This window comes from Haliotis rubra, unplaced genomic scaffold (genome assembly GCF_003918875.1).
Source record: "Haliotis rubra isolate DU_JTF1 unplaced genomic scaffold, ASM391887v1 Scf14, whole genome shotgun sequence".
Taxonomy (NCBI): domain Eukaryota; kingdom Metazoa; phylum Mollusca; class Gastropoda; order Lepetellida; family Haliotidae; genus Haliotis; species Haliotis rubra.
Genome location: NW_025765336.1, coordinates 553,514 through 573,689, shown reverse-complemented (window position 1 = coordinate 573,689; position 20,176 = coordinate 553,514). Strand labels below are relative to the sequence as shown.

The 20,176-nt window shown below is 39.7% G+C and overlaps 2 protein-coding genes across 2 annotated transcripts in view; one reads left to right on the top strand and one right to left on the bottom strand.

Moving 5' to 3' along the window:
- LOC124268686 (lipase maturation factor 2-like) overlaps window positions 1–20,176 on the top strand; it is a 60,343-nt gene that overhangs the window by 8,365 nt on the left and 31,802 nt on the right.
- Window positions 1,499–18,428, bottom strand: LOC124268684 (malignant fibrous histiocytoma-amplified sequence 1 homolog). Its single transcript, XM_046703675.1, is given in 4 exon segments — window positions 1,499–2,697; window positions 2,699–3,360; window positions 4,135–4,531; window positions 18,290–18,428. Coding segments are annotated over 3 exon segments (2,142 nt in total). The 5' UTR covers window positions 4,523–4,531; window positions 18,290–18,428; the 3' UTR covers window positions 1,499–1,605.

The window sequence follows — 20,176 nt, the reverse complement described above, 5'->3', positions numbered from 1 at the left end:
CAACTGGCAAGTTTTAAAATACTCCAATGGTTCCTGTGTGACTCGACAATGGATGTGTTCACATAACCCTCTAAACCTCAGGAGTCTTGGTCAGTTCAAACTGCACTGTTGGTGATTTGGCCACGAAGGAGAGGAACCTCATGTTTTTCATAGGAATGTCAAGTGTCCAGTAGAGACCAGGGTATCGTATCAGCATACTGTTGATAACCTGTACAAACTCCTTCATCAGTTCCTCAATGGCCGAGAATTCCAACCCCCGGACAAAGATTTTGACTAATTGTCCTTTTCCACGTTTGTGTTTCCTCATTAGCACTTGTTCATTGTAGGCAGTTGCGAAAACTGCATCAGACCAGTCAGTGCGAGACAGAACCAGATCTTGGATAGATGCACTCATTTTCTGGAAGAGTCCAACTGGGAAATATAGGGGAAAGCTGTATATTACAGTTAACTCTTTCTCATTGTGTAGTGGAATCTCCCGCCACAGTTGACTGAGGTCCTTGTCACAGGTGTCGGTGTTGTACCATGGGAGAACCATCAGTGGTCGACAGAACAAGCGGCATGATGGGATGTCTGGCTCGGGCACGGCGTAGCAGAGGTCAAGCAGAGGAAGCAACTCTAGCAAGTCCTCAATCATTAGATTGTCCATCTTTTGGTAAAACCAGAAGCTGTTGAGAAGGGGCCTGCACACTTGACCATATTTGTGGAAGGAATCACGAACCTCCATGAACTCTTCTGCAGTAAGTCCTCCTTTACTACTGAAGATTTTGTTTTTATTGAAGTCCATGAAATCTGTGATATCATGTCTGTACAAGGAAGCCAAAATGTCCACAAGTTTGAGAGGACAGTGAAACACAATTTCAGACAGCCCAGTGACATCCTCATACCACAACACATCCCCAACGTCATGGAGGTAGTGCATACAATCCTTCAGTTCCTTACCCTGCAGCCTGAAGATCTCAGCCATCTCCTCAACCTCATCCCACAGAAGATACAGGGACCTCTTCTTCTTCAGAGTGCTACACAGCCTGTTCCAGTGCCCAGGAATGCTCCGTTGGGCATGAGGAAATAGATCCTTGTCAATAGCCAGATGCTCAATCTCATCCACAAGGTCATCGATTCCTTCAAGGGAGTCTGAGGAACTGATCACGGATACATCTGGGAGAATCCGAACTGGGCATCCGAGCACCTCCTCCAGCTTGTTCTGACGGACACTGAGAAGCTTCAAGGCTGCTTCCGCCACATCATTGGCAGGGTCTGAGGAAGTCCTGTTCAGTGACTTTTCAACTCTGGCTTTTTCACTGAGAACTCTGTTCAGTTCATCATTAACACTTTTCATGTAATTTTTTAGTTGATTTTGAGCTGTGTGTACTACATAACGTGCATATGTATTTTCTGCGGGTGTATTTGTCACAGGTCTCCCAGACACTGCTCTATCAACATACATTTCACTGTCCTTCTGATCCTGAACAGCCTCAGATCTTGCTGTTGCTTCCTGACTGGAACCTTCAGTTTCTTTAACAGCGTTGCTCTCTGCTATAGGTTCTTGGGCATCTGCTGCTTCAGTTTCAGCTTCTGTTACCTCAGTTTTGACGGTTTCATCTGTTTTCATGTGAACATTTTCATTGGCTTCATCTTCTGTGACAACAATGTCTTTGGTTGTAACATCTTCTTTGGTGGTGATATCTTTGATGGATTCATCTTCTTTTTACCAGTATCTTCTTTGGGTAGTTCCTCAGGCTCAGATTTGTGTTTCTTCTGTTGTTCAAGGAGTTGCTGTGATGTCTGTAGAAGGTCACACTGAGATGCTATGATCTTGACCACTGCTCCTGGAGCCTGTGTGTTGAGAAGATCAATCCACTGCCCAATTGCTGTGTCGTAGTCTTCCTCTGTAAAACTAGCACAATTGTAGACCAGGAGAACTAGAGCCTTTGAGTCGAGGAAGAGTGGTGTTGTAATCATATAGGTGTCATCGCCTCCGAAATCATACAGCATGAACTCAACATTATTGTCAGTTTTCCACAGCATAGTCTGTAGGACTCTGGTTCGGTCTGCCAGACCTTCAGTCAGACTGGACTTCTTGAGAGCCAGTAGATTGGCCAGGCAGGTCTTTCCAGATTGACTCGCACCCAGGAGAAGGATCTTCTGCCTCTGGAGGTTCTCTGTCTTTATGATGGCCAACTTTTTGAGGTAGTCGTAGATATGTTCTGGTTTCTCTGTCCTCCACACTTGGGGTGGAGGCTGTTCCAGTGGATTCTTATAGAGCCAGAGTCCGTACTTCTTGTACTTCCTGTATGAGTGAGCGACTGTCAACTTGCTCAGGAGGTACAGCTTCATGGGCAACTGTCGGATTGAATTGCCTGTCAAATCCAGAGTTTCTAGTTCAGTGAGATCACAGATCTCATTAGGTAATGACTGGATGTCATTCTGAGCAAGTATCAATGTCTTCAGCTTGAAAAGTCCTCGAATCTCTGGAGGCAGACGGCGAATTCTGTTACCAGCCATGTTGAGTTCCTCAAGGTTACCAAGAAGTCCTATTGTTGGAGGAACTTTCTCAAACATATTTTGGCTCACTCGCAGTATTTGGAGACTTCTTAGGCGTCCTATGTCCTCTGGGAGGTTCAACATGAGGTTGTTGGACAGGTCCAGCACTGACAGATACTTCAGATTGTAGATGGACGTTGGGATTGTTTGTAAAAAAGTTTTTGCACAGATAGAATTCCTTCAAAGCAAGGTTATACACATCAGGCAAATTGTTCAGCTTTGTACTTTCAAGGTCAAGGCATTCAAGGGAAGGTAATTCAAACACTACAACAGGTATATGCTCGGATTTAATTTGTCCTTTTCTGAGCAGGTTTTCCATGTAGTCATCAACAACACCACAGAAACTTCTGTAGTTGATGGCCATTGTTCGTAGCTTTGGCATCTCAGGCAAGGTTTCAGGCAGACTCTCGATAGAGTTGCCCCACAGTAGAATTTCCTCCAGATCCTGGCAGAAAGCAATTTCTGGGGGCAGTGATGAAATGTTCGTTTGTTGGAGATTGAGACGCTGAAGCCGAGTCAGATTCCCGATGTCTGGAAGAAGAACGTTGATCTTGTTCCGACTGATGTCGAGGTATTGGAGACTGATGAGCCGCCATATTGCTGGAGGTATGAATGGCAGGTTGCATTCAGAGATCTTCAGCTCCTCGAGGCAGGTCAGCTGTTCCATCTCAGATGGCAGGCCGCCAAAGTCTTGAGGGCTGGTACAGCGGATGCCGTTACGGCTGATGTCCAGTTTAGTCAGATGAGTCAGACGTCTTATGTCCAAGGGGAGTGATCGCAAGTTGTTGGATGCCAGACAGAGTTCTCCAATATCTGGAGCTGGAAACATGAAATCAATGTAACAGGAAATCATTGCATTACTGGCTTCATGGATGCAAACTGGATTAAAAGAAGCTGAACAATATGTTTGAAGTTCAAATTTCAGTAGGATAAGGTGATAAAATGTTGTGCAAAGCAGTTATTGAATTTCAGTGTAAATGTAGCAGGGTCTTTGTCATAAATTTAATGTTTAACACCACATAGCTCAGTTCATTTAAAACCCTAGATAGTAATATGCAAATACATGTAACACAGTGTTCACGAATGGTGTTTCAAAGTCACAGGACATTGGGTCCTGTAAGTTTCAGATGTCTGTCTGACCCATTGAAAATGCACAGGACCCATGGAATAAAATTAAACACACTTTTCAGATTTAATATTTCTTATAATTGACATTGAAATTATTAACAAACATAAGATTTATAAACAGCAAACAAGTGTCACATGTCACATAAAACAACTTCAGTCCAAGTCATTGTGAAATATACAGTCAGACACTGGGGCCGGCAGGTTGTAAACTTCTGTCTGACCGTTGGCAAATCTGCCGGATTTGTCAGAGGGTCAGACGCTATTCGTGAACACTGGTAACATGAAGTGCCTTAATTTGAGCCCTGTTGTTAAGAGACATCATAACATCATGGACTCTCATGGTAACAGAAGACCCAAATGACTTGACTTAACTCCGATATTGCTTGAATTAAAGCTACAGGCAGGTACCTATGTTACACAGTTTGTAATGTAAGATGTTACCATGGAAAATCTTTCAATGGTTACCTGTCAACAACGAACCGGGTACCGACGTCATTCCCTGCCCTGACATATCCACGACCTTCAGTCCCTTCTCGGTCAGGTCAGGGGTCTTCTGTGGGGCTGCCTTCTGGTTCTTCAGTGACGATGACTTCCGGCTTGGTGGAGTTTTAGGTCGAGACTCTTTTGGCGTGGTTTTCCGTTTTCCTTTTGGGGATGGTTTTCTGTTCTTTTCAGCACTTTTGACACTTGGGGATGATTTGCGCTTCTGACTTGGAGAAGGTTTTCGTGAAGGTGATGGACTTTTCTTGGGAGGAGATGGTGTACGTTTTCCTCGTGGAGGGGAAGACGGAGTCGGGCTCGCTTTGATTGATGGAGTCTGACCCCGCTGTGGGGACTTGGTCCTGTCAGCCATCTTGGATTTCTGAAAAACAATTGTATGTTGCAAAACTTCTCAAATAATAAACCCTGTTATTTAGTAAAAAATATTAGATGACAAGTAATGTAGAAATGTAGATATGGTGAGATATGATGTAATATTTTCTCGAGAAAAACTAATAATGGAGAAATCTCTGCAATAACTGAAGCTTGTGGTTTTAGTATACAGCTCTGTGTGAGCAATGTCATGTTGCAGAGATCAACATAGACTGCAAATATTAAAGGCCACCTGATTCATATTTACAAACTTAGTTTGTCATGACATGATCATTCCTTGCTATGGTCTCAATGATTCTTTCATGATAATACAGTTAATCTTTGATGCCATGACACAGTATATACCGGATGACGAAAACACTGTACACTTTACCTACTTATATATATATATATATAGGATATTTATATAGCGCACATATCCACGCACTAGTGCATGCTCAAGGTGCTGGTATTTTTTCCCTCGATCATTGGATGTCAATCTCAACGGCACATCGCATTATCAATCTCAACTCCCTGGGAGTATACAACTCTTGCAGCCACTAGGCGCACCGAGTTATTGTGGCTTCTCATCCTAACGAGGTACCCATTCACAGCTGGGTGGACTGGGACACATAGTCACAGTACTTTGTCCATGTTCACTGCAGGTTGCTGTACCCGCAACTAGGTGTTTGCACGTATTCATGTGGCCACCATCTGGTCAAATACCAACGGATTCGTGGGTTCTTTTAAGTGCACAGGGTTGTGTACTGTACACTAGGGGTTGTGACAACACTGAAAGAGTCTGCACACAAAGTTGACTCCAAGGTTTTTACACCCGGTCACAGGTGGGCTCGATCCCGACACCTCAACCTCGCTGGATCACTAGCCTGGCACCTTAGCCAGCTCGCCCACTGCCCACTTGAGTTTAACAGATATACCAAACTTACTGTTTACTTGATACAGGACTTATATGTTCAGTTCAAGACACTGGAGCATTTCTTAAAGGTTTTTATAGTTTCAGTGTTATAGAAACGACAGAGAGAGTTGGTTTCTGTGTGAATCAGTACTGACCACTTACACTCCGTCTGCCCACTTTCTCTCCGTCTGCCCACTTTCTCTCCGTCTGCTCACTTCCACTGTACAACTGGATATGAACACTTATACACCTCGACTGTGTAATACAAGGCACAAACTGAAGGAGTAAATAACTCGTAGTTAAGAGGATTAGAACCAATGCTGATTTACTGCTCACTGGAGATCAGGCTGTAAGAGCGGTAATCTCTTGTACGCACCACCAAGTACATGTTTCCTAAAACATTCATCCATTCTCTTCTCAGCTCAAGCAGCCAATACTTGTTTTGTACCTCCAAAATATTACTCTTTCCTATTCATTCTTGTACACCTCCACAGCATTATTACTCTTCCTATTCAGTCTCTTGTACAGCTCCACAGCATATATTACTCTTCCTATTCCAAGAGTCTCTTGTACACCTCCACAGCATATATTACTCTTCCTATTCCAAGAGTCTCTTGTACACCTCCACAGCATATATTACTCTTCCTATTCCAAGAGTCTCTTGTACACCTCCACAGCATATATTACTCTTCCTATTCCAAGAGTCTCTTGTACAACTCCACAGCATATATTACTCTTCCTATTCCAAGAGTCTCTTGTACACCTCCACAGCATATATTACTCTTCCTATTCCAAGAGTCTCTTCCTTGTACAACTCCACAGCATATATTACTCTTCCTATTCCAAGAGTCTCTTGTACACCTCCACAGCATATATTACTCTTCCTATTCCAAGAGTCTCTTGTACAACTCCACAGCATATATTACTCTTCCTATTCCAAGAGTCTCTTGTACACCTCCACAGCATATGTTTAATGAAACATTCACCTCCATTCCATTCTCATCCCTTCGCAGCAGAAGAGGTTCCTTGATACTGTCAGGTTCTTGGAAATATTACATTTAGGGTTGAAACAGTGGGATCAAGAAATACTCCCTGTCTATGTGAAATCATTTCACTCTAAGTTGGATTTATTTTAGACATTAAAACTAGGTAAACCGGACATTTTTTTGTTCTACAAAGGAGCAAAATTGAAACAATTCAGTTGCCTAAAAAAGTAGCGATTTCAAAGTTATAATTCTTCCTACCTATCGTTTGACGTGTATCAATCAAAGTTCTTTTTTTTTCTGGTTAAATACTGGTCAAGTGACCCAGTGCAGATTTCGATTTAAGCATTTAGAACTTACACTGGTGCTTTCGATGAAATGGTACACTCTTATCACGGTACAGATACATATTGCGGTACAAGGCCTTCGGTTTGGCCCGTTTTGGTTCGGTACATTAGATATGATCATAATACAGAAACATATATTGACAACATGAGCCAAACCCTACATGTTCAATAGCATGGGAAGAAACATCCATAATCTTTGTTATTTTGAATGAACGAAACTGTCATTTTTTCATTAGTGACGGTACGAAAACCGAAAATACTAAAAAAATTTTTATTGCAATACGGTATAACGAACCGCAGGCAAAATGCTGCGGTGTACCACTTCACCCCAAATTACATTTGATCTTATACATGCACAGTGCTAGATAATAATTTAAAATATGTATTGTCCCTCGGGGCTAAAGTGTCAAGCTTACACTATAAACTCAAAACAGAGAAAACAAAAAGAGACATATTTCAAGTGTATCAGTTAAGCAATAGTTTTGTGTGATCTTCGAGCTCATCCAAGATTTTGGGTTGGTTGGCTGTTGTTTTATAAATTGCTCCCATTGCCAAAACAATAATTGGGGAGCCTTGAACGTAACACTTCTGGTCAGTGAGGGGCGGTGGGGTAGCCTAGTGGTTAAAGCGTTGGCTCGTCACGCTGAAGGCCCGGGTTCGATTCCCCACATGGGCACAATGTGTTAAGCCCATTTCTGGTGTCCCCCGCCGTGATATTGCTGGAATATTGCTAAAAGCGGCGTAAAACTAAACTCAGTCAGTCAGTCAGTCTGGTCAGTGATAGTGGTCACCTATAAACTGGTGGTCACCTTAGTGTTTTCTTCTTGTTATTGCTTGCTATCAAGATATACAGTTCAATTGTAATAAATGTTCAAACTTTAATAATACACAGAGCTCCAGATAATATTTAGCTCATGTGGGTACTGTACCCACTGGTTTTTTTTGGAGTGGGTATTATGAATGTTGAGTGGTATTTCATTTTCCGTTACCCACTGCTTTCAAATATGTGCGTATTTCAGTCATTTTACTCACCGAAGTATTATGTCATTGAGTAAGTTTACTAAGCAGGTGTGTTCTGCCTTATGTCATCCCTAATCAAAACCAACTTCAATATAATGGAAATGATTTCATAAAAGATCACTCATCCTATACTGACAGTACAACACTTGTCCTATACTAACGGTACAATTTGATAGCAATCGATGTCTTTTTCATTACGCAAGCGATTTTTATAAATATATTCTGTATGCATTTGTTTTAAACTTTTTGCGTATCTAACATTTTAAATGCGTAATTGGTACGCAACAATTATTTTTCGATGCGTAATTAGAAATTTTCTATGCATATTTTACCCGGATACGCAGCTTATCTGGGCCTCTGAATACATTTATAATTCTCAATGACCAAGGAAAGCTGGGTTGACATTAGGTTTAGATTTTGGAGGTTACTACAAAATAAATCATGTAGTCCAAGAATTAATGTTAGAGAATGAGAGTCAGGGATGATCAGGTCATTGACCAAAGCTGGCTCAAAAAAATAGGGTCATATGATTCAACCTATGTAGGGAAAAGACTTGCTTAATTCTGTAACTGTACAGATTAGGTACTTACCAGGGTATTAGCTCCTGGGCAGTTAGTATGGATAGGTTGTCAGGGGCATTATGGAGGACCAGCTTGTGGACTTGATGATTTCCACTCCCTCTGAGAGAATCAGTTGTATCTGCTATTTAGAGTTTATTTTGAGTTTACCAAATGGTGACTATGGGTTGAATCAGAGAAATATTGTAAGCAATTTGACTTTCCTTAGGGCTGGGGGATATTCTTTATTGTAAACCAAAAGTCATTGTGTTCTTTAATCTGATTGGTTGAAAAACGTGATCAAATGGTATTCGATTCCCGGAAATTCACTGAGTATTAATACATACAAACATCGCTCACACCATTGTATTGTTACGTCGTCAGCTGTGATGACGCCATTAAACGATATTGTGACGTAAAGTCTGAATGACGTCACAAATGAGCAGTTCCAGATGCTACCATGGGAGACAGCCGAAACTGCCGGCTGATGACATTTCACTGCTGGACCCGTACTCGATGTCAATGAGTGCAGACAGTAAAACGTGTGTGGACCTTTTGGTTTACGTTTGTGTTTACAATGTCGATAAACATCATGTGTTGGCCGATTTCCGGTTGTTATTGAGTATTTGAAGCACAGGAATATTTCATTTATATAATTCCCGTGCTTCAAATACTCAACAACACCTGGAAATCGGCCAACACATGATGTTTATCTCCTAATTCTATATGGGTCCTACACCATTGGTGTGAAAGGTTGACTTTCCTGTGCCTAAGGTTCAGCCTGATTATGAATGCCGATGACCTGCTTCCCTAGTTTAGCATGGTATTGAGGAGGGTCAATATCGGACAGCTGTAAGGTGCCAACAAATCAACTATGAGGTGAATATGATAATAATTAGTGTTGGGAATTGGTTGAAATCTCACAATTGATAATTGGCTCATTACCAACAGGCAATCATCCCAAGAAATTGGTTAGCTTCATTTTTTCAGAGTTTTCTGTTTAGGTTGTTAATGCAGATTAGTATAACATCACTCTCTGTTGTTTTTGTTTTATTTATAAACTGCGCAAATTGCATTTGCAAATTTCGCATCTCATGTAAAATGATGCAACTTTCTACTTTAAAGTGATGAATAATATATCATGAACGTAAAGTTTTAAGAGTTTTAAGAAATATTCAATCATGACTTTTCAGTTAGTGAAGTGAGTTTTCTAAGAATTAAACACATTTTCAGGCCCTGACAACTTCTAAATATATGTCAAGTGTTTCAAACACTGAAACAACAGTTCCAAAATTGTTGTGTTCGACTATGAAAATATGTGATCGATGGCTTGGTTGTCTGGTTACTGCAACCAGTCTTCAATTATTTCAAGTAATTGGAACACCACTAATAATATATCATGGATATAGGTTTTGGAATACAAATGTTAGGTAATGAATACAATAACAAGTCAGCGGATGATGTACATTTCGTACATTCAGTGAAACAATAACTGAATAATCCATGTTTATTTATCAATGAGTGAGTGAGTGAGTTTAGTTTTACACCACACTCAGCAATATTCCAGCTATATGGCAGCAGTCTGTAAATAATCGAGTCTGGACCAGACAATCCAGTGATCAACGGCATGATCATCAATCTGCGCAATTGGGAACCGATGACATGTGTCAACCAAGTCAGCAAGCCTGACCATGCGATCCCGTTAGTCGCTTTACGACAAGCATTCTAACCCGGACCTTCACGGGTATATTTGACCGCCTCCATGGTGTAGTGGTTAGATCCCCGACCGCGTCATACCAAAAGACGTTAAAATATGGTACTTGTTGGTCCCTGCCTAGTGCTCGGCATTAATGGGTACAAGAAGGACTGGTTGGCTCAGAGTCGGTATAATGTGTCTGAGTGGGGTATTCATGCTTCACTGCGGCATGGTATCTCAGTGGGCTAGCACTATAAAACCAGTTTCAGTCTGGGCTAGTACAAGCAGCCGTACATACACATACACACGCATGCACGTCGTCATATGAGCGAAATATTCTCAAGCACGACGTTAAACCCAATTTCACCTCACCTCACGGGTATATTTATCAATGACCAGTTACCACATTACTACTAAATTAAATATTTAAAAATCTTGGCTATTTTCCTGTCTGGCTTGGATATATGTTACATTGTTTATCCTATTTTGATAAATTTTATCTTATTTTGATAAATAAGTCCCAAATTCAAGTCAAAACACTCCATTGATAAAAATCATGAATATTGTTTTCTTGTCATCATGAATAACGAATTGAATTCAGTTTGATTCACCGAATATGTGAGTGAATCATAAGAGCCCTGGCATTGGGGCACTCCTACAGCTGTTCACTCTGTGATTCATATTGCTGTAGCTGCTTATAGACTCGCTGGTTCACTCACTCATTCACTCTCACTCACTCACTCTCTGATGCCCACTCACTCCCATGTCTGCATGTATCTGATTCCGAGTTCCTACAACAAGAGCTGCTGATTAGATTAACCCAATTCCTGTCAGATTTCCAACCTTTGCTAATCTGTGCCAGACAGGTAACACTGGCTTAACAGGTTCTTTGATCACAATACGATTCTGGCTTTACGTGAATCAGTGCAGATTAGGCTTGTTCCAAATCAGTTGATGACCAAAGATTATCCAGTTGTTCCACATTGCTCCATTGGTAATTTCTTTGACTTTAGACCAACCTCTAAAGAACTCACATTGTAACCTCCAGGTTCCTGGTTCATTGTATGAAAAATGTTAAAAGTTGTACTTGTTGTTTCCTTGCCTTGTCCTTGACCTTCCTGGGATAAAACAGGGACAGGTGACCTTGATGTCAGGATATACTGTGTTGGAGTCACGTGTCCATGTTAAACTGTAGCATGGTATCTCATTGGGCTACTTCTGTCAAATCTGAAGTTATTGAGCACACGAACACGAACACGAACACACACATACACATGCAAACATGCACACACACTGTTTGTGATTTATAGAATCATTATAGAATCACTGTTCACTTATTTAGTTTTTTTCTTTCTTTATTCCGTTAAGTACAATCATACGAGTCTCATGAATAAATAAGGAAATCCAAAAATTGTAACTTGATTTGCCACTTATGCTGAACCCTAATCAATAATATGAATAGCTCTGACATGAAACAAACCATGAATACATGGCACATTTTATGGATAACAACTTCATTTTATTCTATATCACGACATCTCACCTGATGAAGGAGAAAGAATTAGTTCTTAAACGTCATGACGAAGAAGTTGTCATCCATAAAACGTCTCATGTACAGTGAGGCCTCGTTAATCCGGACGGTTGCGTTTCTCAGCAAATTCGTCCGGATTGCGAATCGTCCGGACTACGGAATCAAGACCCAAGTTCAAGCAAGAATTGCTTCCCTTACTATTACAAAAACAATACGACTCTGGATAAAACAAATAAGCATTTAATGTAAAGCTTATAAAACGATGAATAGCAAGCACAACAATAAATTATAGTCATAGCAAAAAAGTCTTTCATCTACTCCATGACACTGAGTGTTTATTGTTTGAGGCCAGTTAAGTAAACATCGCCGGGAGGTGTTGTTACGGTTCGCGAACACGACTTACAGCGTCCGGACTGAAGCAATTTACTGTTTATTTTACTGATTGGTTACAGCTACTTACCATCCGGTTCCGGAAACCGAATTTCCGGATTATCGAGGCAAATTAAATAGGCATAGATTGGTAACAAGCTGATATCGTCCGGGAGGCGAGACATCCGGATTATCGGGGTGCGGACTAACGGGGCTTCACTGTATTCATGTTGGTCCATTTTATTTGATGAATGTTCAGAAAGTTACTTGATTCAACAAATTAACCATTAGCCAAATATATCAAGACATGATTTACATGATTAAGCAATATCCAACAATATTTGTCTCTCCAGTTCGAAGTGTCAACAAGCAGATCCAACAAGCTCCTTCGCTGTCCTGCTGTGATTCCAATCTGTCCTATGCTATTACTGACACCAGATGTAATAAATATTGTCAAGTAGTTGCTTCTACATTGTGCTGAAGAAATATGCAAGGGATTTGTGTATTGTTTAATTCTCACTAGAGAAAGCAATATCTGACACAGTGTGGTGTTTACTGGTGGAGTGGTGTCAAGGGAACATGGCTGTTGTCCATCGAGCCTTTACAGAGCTGATATACTTTCACAGTGTGACAACAGGTTAATATGTTTGTAAGAGGCAATTGAGAGATTGATTGCCAGAGTACACATGGTATATATTGTCCATGTTGACAGCAGAACCGATATTGCATATTGTCCAAGGTGACTTCTGTACCGATAGCGGTCAAACCGTGCTAAAACAACCACCAAACCGTGTTAAAACCACTGTGAAACACTGCCAAAACTACTGTCAAACACTGCTAATACTACTGTCAAACCATGCTAAAATACCATCACACACTGCCATAACCATCAAACATTGCACTGTCAAACACTGCTAAAAACTACTGTCAAACCATGCTAAAACTACTGTCAAACCATGCTAAAACTACTGTCAAACCATGCTAAAATACCATCACACACTGCCATAACCATGAAACATTGCACTGTCAAACACTGCTAAAAACTACTGTCAAACACTGTCAAACCATGCTAAAACACCATCGAACACTGCTGAAACCACTGACGGACTTAGCCTAAACCACCGTCACACCCATCACCCTGCCCCACCCTGCCCCGTACCTCTTGTAGAGCCCATTAAAGTTATTACATTTCACTATACAGTGATTTATGTACAAAACAATTCGTTTAACAAAAGTTTGTTTCTTATCATGAATATGTGTTGTGTTTTAAGAGATAAATTATAGAATTTGTGTATAAGAGTAATCAAACATTGCCATCATGGTTCCCAAAATGGTACCTAACCTGACTGTAATCTGGATCCCCTTTTGCTGGTACTCACAAAGCTATGTCAATACCTCGCACAGGGAACAGAAAGCTACCCTGCCTCAGTAGAAACCCCAATATTGATTATTTATCGACAATTATTGATTTATCTATTAAGAGAAATGTGACCCACCCGAGAACTGATTATATCAGTATAGCTCTTTCACTAGTATTGACTTTAGATTTACTGGAGCACCGTGGCCGTTACCAGCACAATAGGCCCACGTATGCCTTCCTAATATCGTCTGTACAACTTTGTATAGGGGAATGAAATTGAGACTTAAATTCATGACTTGGAACATGAGGAATTAAGAGATATTGTGTTGAGTTTCAATCTACTTAGGGAAACCTAAAATGATCCTAGATGGAGTGAATGTCAAATCAAATGGCTCTCCAGGGTTCGAAATACCCCCATATATCAGTGTGCCATGGCACAGTAAATATTGAAATGACACGGCTAAAAAATGTTCTCGGTGCCCTTATTGCACTCCTAATTTTTAAGAGACATGACTCACCTTTAGTCATGTAATCCCCAAAACAATTATTTTTTTCCAAATTGAATAATACCATACATATTTGAATGCTTTTAAACCGATTTCTTTATTTAACAATAAATTTCAAAAGATCATCATCATTGTGATTTATTCTAAAAACGTGGGCATACTCGATTTCTGAAAGACACACCTAAGATATTTGTCTGGTGCCCTAAGGCCCACTTAGAAAAAAAAGTATTTCTATCCCTGCTCTCAAACCATATGCCTTCCTGTAGATCTTTACATGAAATTCTAAATGGAGGGATAAATATTTTAGTTTGATATGTTTATATCAATAACGTGAATCTCATGGGGTTACTCCAAAATGTTAAACATCTGACACCTGCATCCCGTCGGCCATTCCTCCCATATTTAGCCAACACATCATGATATAACATGGATGCATTTAAAGCTCTGTTCATGCTCTCACTCATAAGGTTTTTTTATTATCTATTGGGGGTGGTGGGATAGCCTAGTGGTTAAAGTTGGCTCGTCAGCGCGAATGACACCGGTTCATTCCCCACATGGGCATAATGTTTTTTCTGGTGTCCCCACCATGATATTGCTGGAATATTGCTAAAAGCGGCATTAAACTCAGTCATTATTTATTTGAAGCGTTAAAATTCACATGCTCCATATGGTATCCTACTGTTTTTTTAAATGATGAAAAAGGCCATGTTTTATGTCCTGAAGCTTATCCGTTTAGTAAAGTTTACCTTTTATCAAGTCAGTTTAGTTGCCATTATTATTTTGTTTAAGTAAAGTGAGAATGTTATCTCAAGGAATACTAGTATATATAACTGGAAAACCCAAATGTTCATTGTGTTCAAGTGAAATTGATATTTGGTCAAGTGGATTTTATAAGTTTACTAGACCTGTTTTGAAAACATTTACAACCCCTGAGAAATTGCTGTATTGAGTAGTTTCTGTACAGGGAGTTACTGTATTGAGGAGTTAATGTATTGGGAAGTTAATGTATTGAGGAGTTAATGTATTGGGAAGTTAATGTATTGTGGAGTTAATGTATTGGGAAGTTAAGCAGCTACTGTATCCTGAAGTTACTGTATCAAGAAATAACTGTATCAAGTCACTGTATTGAAAAATTGCAATATCAAGGAGCTTCTGCATAGAGAAGTCACTGTATCAAGGAGTTACTGTATCAAGGAGTTACTGTATCGAGAAGTTACTGTATCAAGGAGTTACAGTGACTTCTTGATACAGTGAGTTATAGTAACTCCTTGATACAGTAACTTCTCGATACTATCAAGAAGTCACTGTATCAAGGAGTTACTGTATCGAGAAGTTACTGTATCAAGGAGCTTCTGCATAGAGAAGTCACTGTATCAAGGAGTTACTGTATCAAGGAGTTACTGTATCAAGGAGTTACTGTATAGAGAAGTCACTGTATCGAGAAGTTACTGTATCGAGAAGTTACTGTATCAAGGAGTTACTGTATCAAGAAGTCACTGTATCAAGGAGTTACTGTATCGAGAAGTTACTGTATCAAGGAGTTACTGTATCAAGAAGTCACTGTATCAAGGAGTTACTGTATCAAGAAGTCACTGTATCAAGAAGTTACTGTATCGAGAAGTTACTGTATCAAGGAGTTACTGTATCAAGAAGTCACTGTATCAAGGAGTTACTGTATCAAGAAGTCACTGTATCAAGGAGTTACTGTATCGAGAAGTTACTGTATCAAGGAGTTACTGTATCAAGAAGTCACTGTATCAAGAAGTTACTGTATCGAGAAGTTACTGTATCAAGAAGTTACTGTATCAAGGAGTTACTGTATCAAGGAGTTACTGTATCGAGAAGTTACTGTATCAAGGAGTTACTGTATCAAGAAGTCACTGTATCAAGAAGTTACTGTATCGAGAAGTTACTGTATCAAGGAGTTACTGTATCAAGGAGTTACTGTATCAAGAAGTCACTGTATCAAGAAGTTACTGTATCAAGGAGTTACTGTATCAAGAAGTCACTGTATCAAGAAGTCACTGTATCAAGGAGTTACTGTATCAAGGAGTTACTGTATCGAGAAGTCACTGTATCAAGAAGTTACTGTATCAAGAAGTTACTGTATCAAGGAGTTACTGTATCAAGAAGTCACTGTATCAAGGAGTTACTGTATCAAGGAGTTACTGTATCAAGAAGTCACTGTATCAAGGAGTTACTGTATCGAGAAGTTACTGTATCAAGGAGTTACTGTATCAAGGAGTTACTGTATCAAGAAGTTACTGTATCAAGAAGTTACTGTATCAAGAAGTTACTGTATCAAGGAGTTACTGTATCAAGAAGTCACTGTATCAAGAAGTCACTGTATCAAGGAGTTACTGTATCAAGGAGTTACTGTATCAAGAAGTCACTGTATCAAGAAGTTACTGTATCAAGAAGTTACTGTATCAAGGAGTTACTGTATCAAGAAGTCACTGTATCAAGGAGTCACTGTATCAAGGAGTTACTGTATCAAGAAGTCACTGTATCAAGGAGTTACTGTATCGAGAAGTTACTGTATCAAGGAGTTACTGTATCAAGAAGTCACTGTATCAAGAAGTTACTGTATCGAGTAGTTACTGTATCAAGGAGTTACTGTATCAAGGAGTTACTGTATCAAGAAGTTACTGTATCAAGGAGTTACTGTATCAAGAAGTTACTGTATCAAGGAGTTACTGTATCAAGGAGTTACTGTATCAAGGAGTTACTGTATCAAGAAGTTACTGTATCAAGGAGTTACTGTATCGAGAAGTTACTGTATCAAGGAGTTACTGTATCAAGAAGTTACTGTATCAAGGAGTTACTGTATCGAGAAGTTACTGTATCAAGAAGTCACTGTATCAATAAGTTACTGTATCAAGGAGTTACTGTATCGAGAAGTTACTGTATCAAGGAGCTACTGTATCAAGAAGTCACTGTATCAAGAAGTCACTGTATCGAGAAGTCAGTGTATCAAGAAGTTACTGTATCAAGGAGTTACTGTATCAAGGAGTTACTGTATCGAGAAGTTACTGTATCAAGAAGTCACTGTATCAAGGAGTTACTGTATCAAGAAGTTACTGTATCAAGGAGTTACTGTATCAAGAAGTCACTGTATCAAGAAGTCACTGTAATCGAGAAGTCAGTGTATCAAGAAGTTACTGTATCAAGGAGTTACTGTATCAAGGAGTTACCGTATCAAGAAGTCACTGTATCAAGGAGTTACTGTATCAAGGAGTTACCGTATCGAGAAGTTACTGTATCAAGAAGTCACTGTATCAAGGAGTTACTGTATCAAGGAGTTACTGTATCAAGAAGTCACTGTATCAAGAAGTCACTGTATCGAGAAGTCAGTGTATCAAGAAGTTACTGTATCGAGAAGTCACTGTATCGAGAAGTCAGTGTATCAAGAAGTTACTGTATCAAGGAGTTACTGTATCAAGGAGTTACCGTATCAAGAAGTCACTGTATCAAGGAGTTACTGTATCAAGGAGTTACCGTATCGAGAAGTTACTGTATCAAGGAGTTACTGTATCAAGGAGTTACTGTATCAAGAAGTCACTGTATCAAGGAGTTACTGTATCAAGGAGTTACTGTATCAAGAAGTTACTGTATCAAGGAGTTACTGTATCAAGGAGTTACTGTATCAAGGAGTTACTGTATCGAGAAGTCACTGCACTCACCTTGTGTCACTTCTGCTTGTGTTATCACCTCTGCTACATGACAGAGTCAGTAGTCACGACACAAACTCTCTGACTCAGGTCCAGAATATACTCTCCATGCACGACTAGTTATAATGTCCGACAGTATTGACAGTTACACCACAGCCCACAACATATGAACGTAGTTCTACAGAGTCCTGACACATTATCCCACAGACCTGTCTCCTTCTCACAAGTCGTCAATCTGTAACGACATCGAAGCTCGTCTGACCTCCCTCAATCACAATCCAGGGCCATTCAACTTTGGGCACAGGCCAGTGAAGTGATCGCAATCACAATAGGCAAGCCTGCCACCTTGCTCATTAACACAGCCATTTCAGTGCCTCTCAGTGCTTAATCCTTAGTACAATGACTTAAGCTGGTAATGCTAAGAAGCAGAATATATCCTTTGTATATGTGTGCAAGATACAACATGTTTAGAGATTCAGGGGACACTGTTGGCAGTAGTACAGCTTCTGATTTTTATCTATAATGAAGTCACTTGGAGAGCCCATTAAAGTTGTCACATTTCACTATACAGTGATTTATATATAAAACAATTATGTTTAATAAAAGTTTCTTTCTTGTCATAAATACATGTTCTGTTTTAAGAGAGTAATTATGGAATTTGTGTATGAGAGTAATCAAACCTTGCCATCATGGTTCCCTAAAAGAGCGTTATATCGAGGGAGGTACCCCAGGGTTTATCAGAGAGTCAAGTGTGCCCCCCGTTTCTAAGGTAAACAAAGAGGTGTAAAAGAGCTTTCATGGTCTTTACTTACTTGTCACAGTCTGACGGAGATATATGAAGATAGATCGGGATACACGGGTGTTGTTTACAGGTGATCAATGCCTGTCGATACACTGGCCTCTTACAAAATTAGCCGCGTAACACGTACATGTATTCTGGCTGGTACAACCTGGCACTGTGACATAGCTGCGACACTTACTTCTGTGGGGCAACATGCAAAAATTACTTGGACTCTTTGTTTCCCTTGAAGAAATAAGCAAGTTGAAAGATAAATTTATATGTAAATATAAGTTTATATTTTTAGGCAACATTTCCTTAATTTGTAAAAAGAGAGAAAAAATGTTTAAAAATCCTGTCTATTGAGATTAATAATTTTGATTAATAAATCTGAATATTTATGAATTTAAAGAAAAAGTCTGTTAGCAAGAGAAAATTGAATAATTTGAGTCATGAACATAAACACTGATTACCTCCATTTGTTTTAGTGAGTGAGTGACCTTGGTTTTACACTGCTTTTAGCACTGATAGTTATATATATAATATATTTTAGAATTTTTATCTCCCTGCAATATGTTGAAAGTGTGTAAATAAAACTAAAAAGTCATGACAACATATTATATTGCCTAATTAATAATTCAAATGATTATTTAGCCCTACCTCTTAATATGAGCTATTACACCTTTGAGTGTGTTGTTTTTCGTATGATAACTTTAAATAATGTACTGTTAATATGTGGTGGGTAGCATACCTAGTGACTATGTTTTTTAATCCACCAGTTGAAAATCGGGGCTAGATATTCCGGATCATAACTCCAAAACCTTTGAAGAATTGTTTTTAAGAATGTAAGAATGAAACACATGTTATTCTAATTTCTAGCCTTATAATGATCTGTATGGTTTTTTTAATCATTTTTTGTGTGTTTTGCTTGTTTCTGGAGAAAATGGCAAATCAGCTGACTATTTTTTGATGATCGGATATACAGATCGTTCTAGTTGTCAACCTTTGGATAATTTGAGATTGTTATTTGTATAATGTTGTCAGCAAGGACTGTACTGAAAATGAAAGAGACGTCTCTTGGAACTTTCCTTCCACATCAAGCTGAAAAACTGTAAAAAGTGATGTTTCTCACTTGATATTAAAGATTAATTAAACCCATCTCCCTCATACAGAAAGTCATTCCATTTGAAGAGGGGCGGTTGGTTAAAGCCTTCGCTCGTCACGCCCCAAACCCGGGTTTGATTCCCCACATGGGTACAATGTGTGTAGCCCATTTCTGGTCTCCCCCGCTGTGATATTAATGGAATATGCTAAAAGCCACAGAAACCATTTCATGGAAATAGCAGTAAATATTGAAATTTTAAATTTCTTTAAGCCTACAGAAACTTGAACTTACAGGTCCTTGTGCAGCAGTTTGGATGTCATGTGTAGGTTACATCTTTCTGCAGACAAATTTGTATGACTACAGCCAAACAAGGACTTACTGTTGCCTAAGTAAAAGCTTGGCCCCTGTATATTTATTCTTCAGTCACCGTTTCCCGGTTGTGTCGAACATCGGATAACTCAAAGTTACTTAGGTCTCTTCATCTTCGACGCTGTAATATTGTCATTATCAGAATTTGTCGACAGTCACGTGACTGCCACCTGGCTGATTGATTTTCATCATATGTTTATAGTGCACCTGGGTGTTCATTAAGTTAACCACTGGTTTTCTGCCACCAATAGACTGCCTCCGTGGTGTAGTGGTTAGAGTTTCGCCCGGAGAGCGGAAGGTCGCGGGTTCGATCCCCGACCGCGTCATACCAAAAGACGTTAAAATATGGTACTTGTTGGTCCCTGCCTGGCGCTCGGCATTAATGGGTACAACAAGGACTGGTCGGCTCAGAGTCAGTATAATGTGTCTGAGTGGGGTATTCATGCT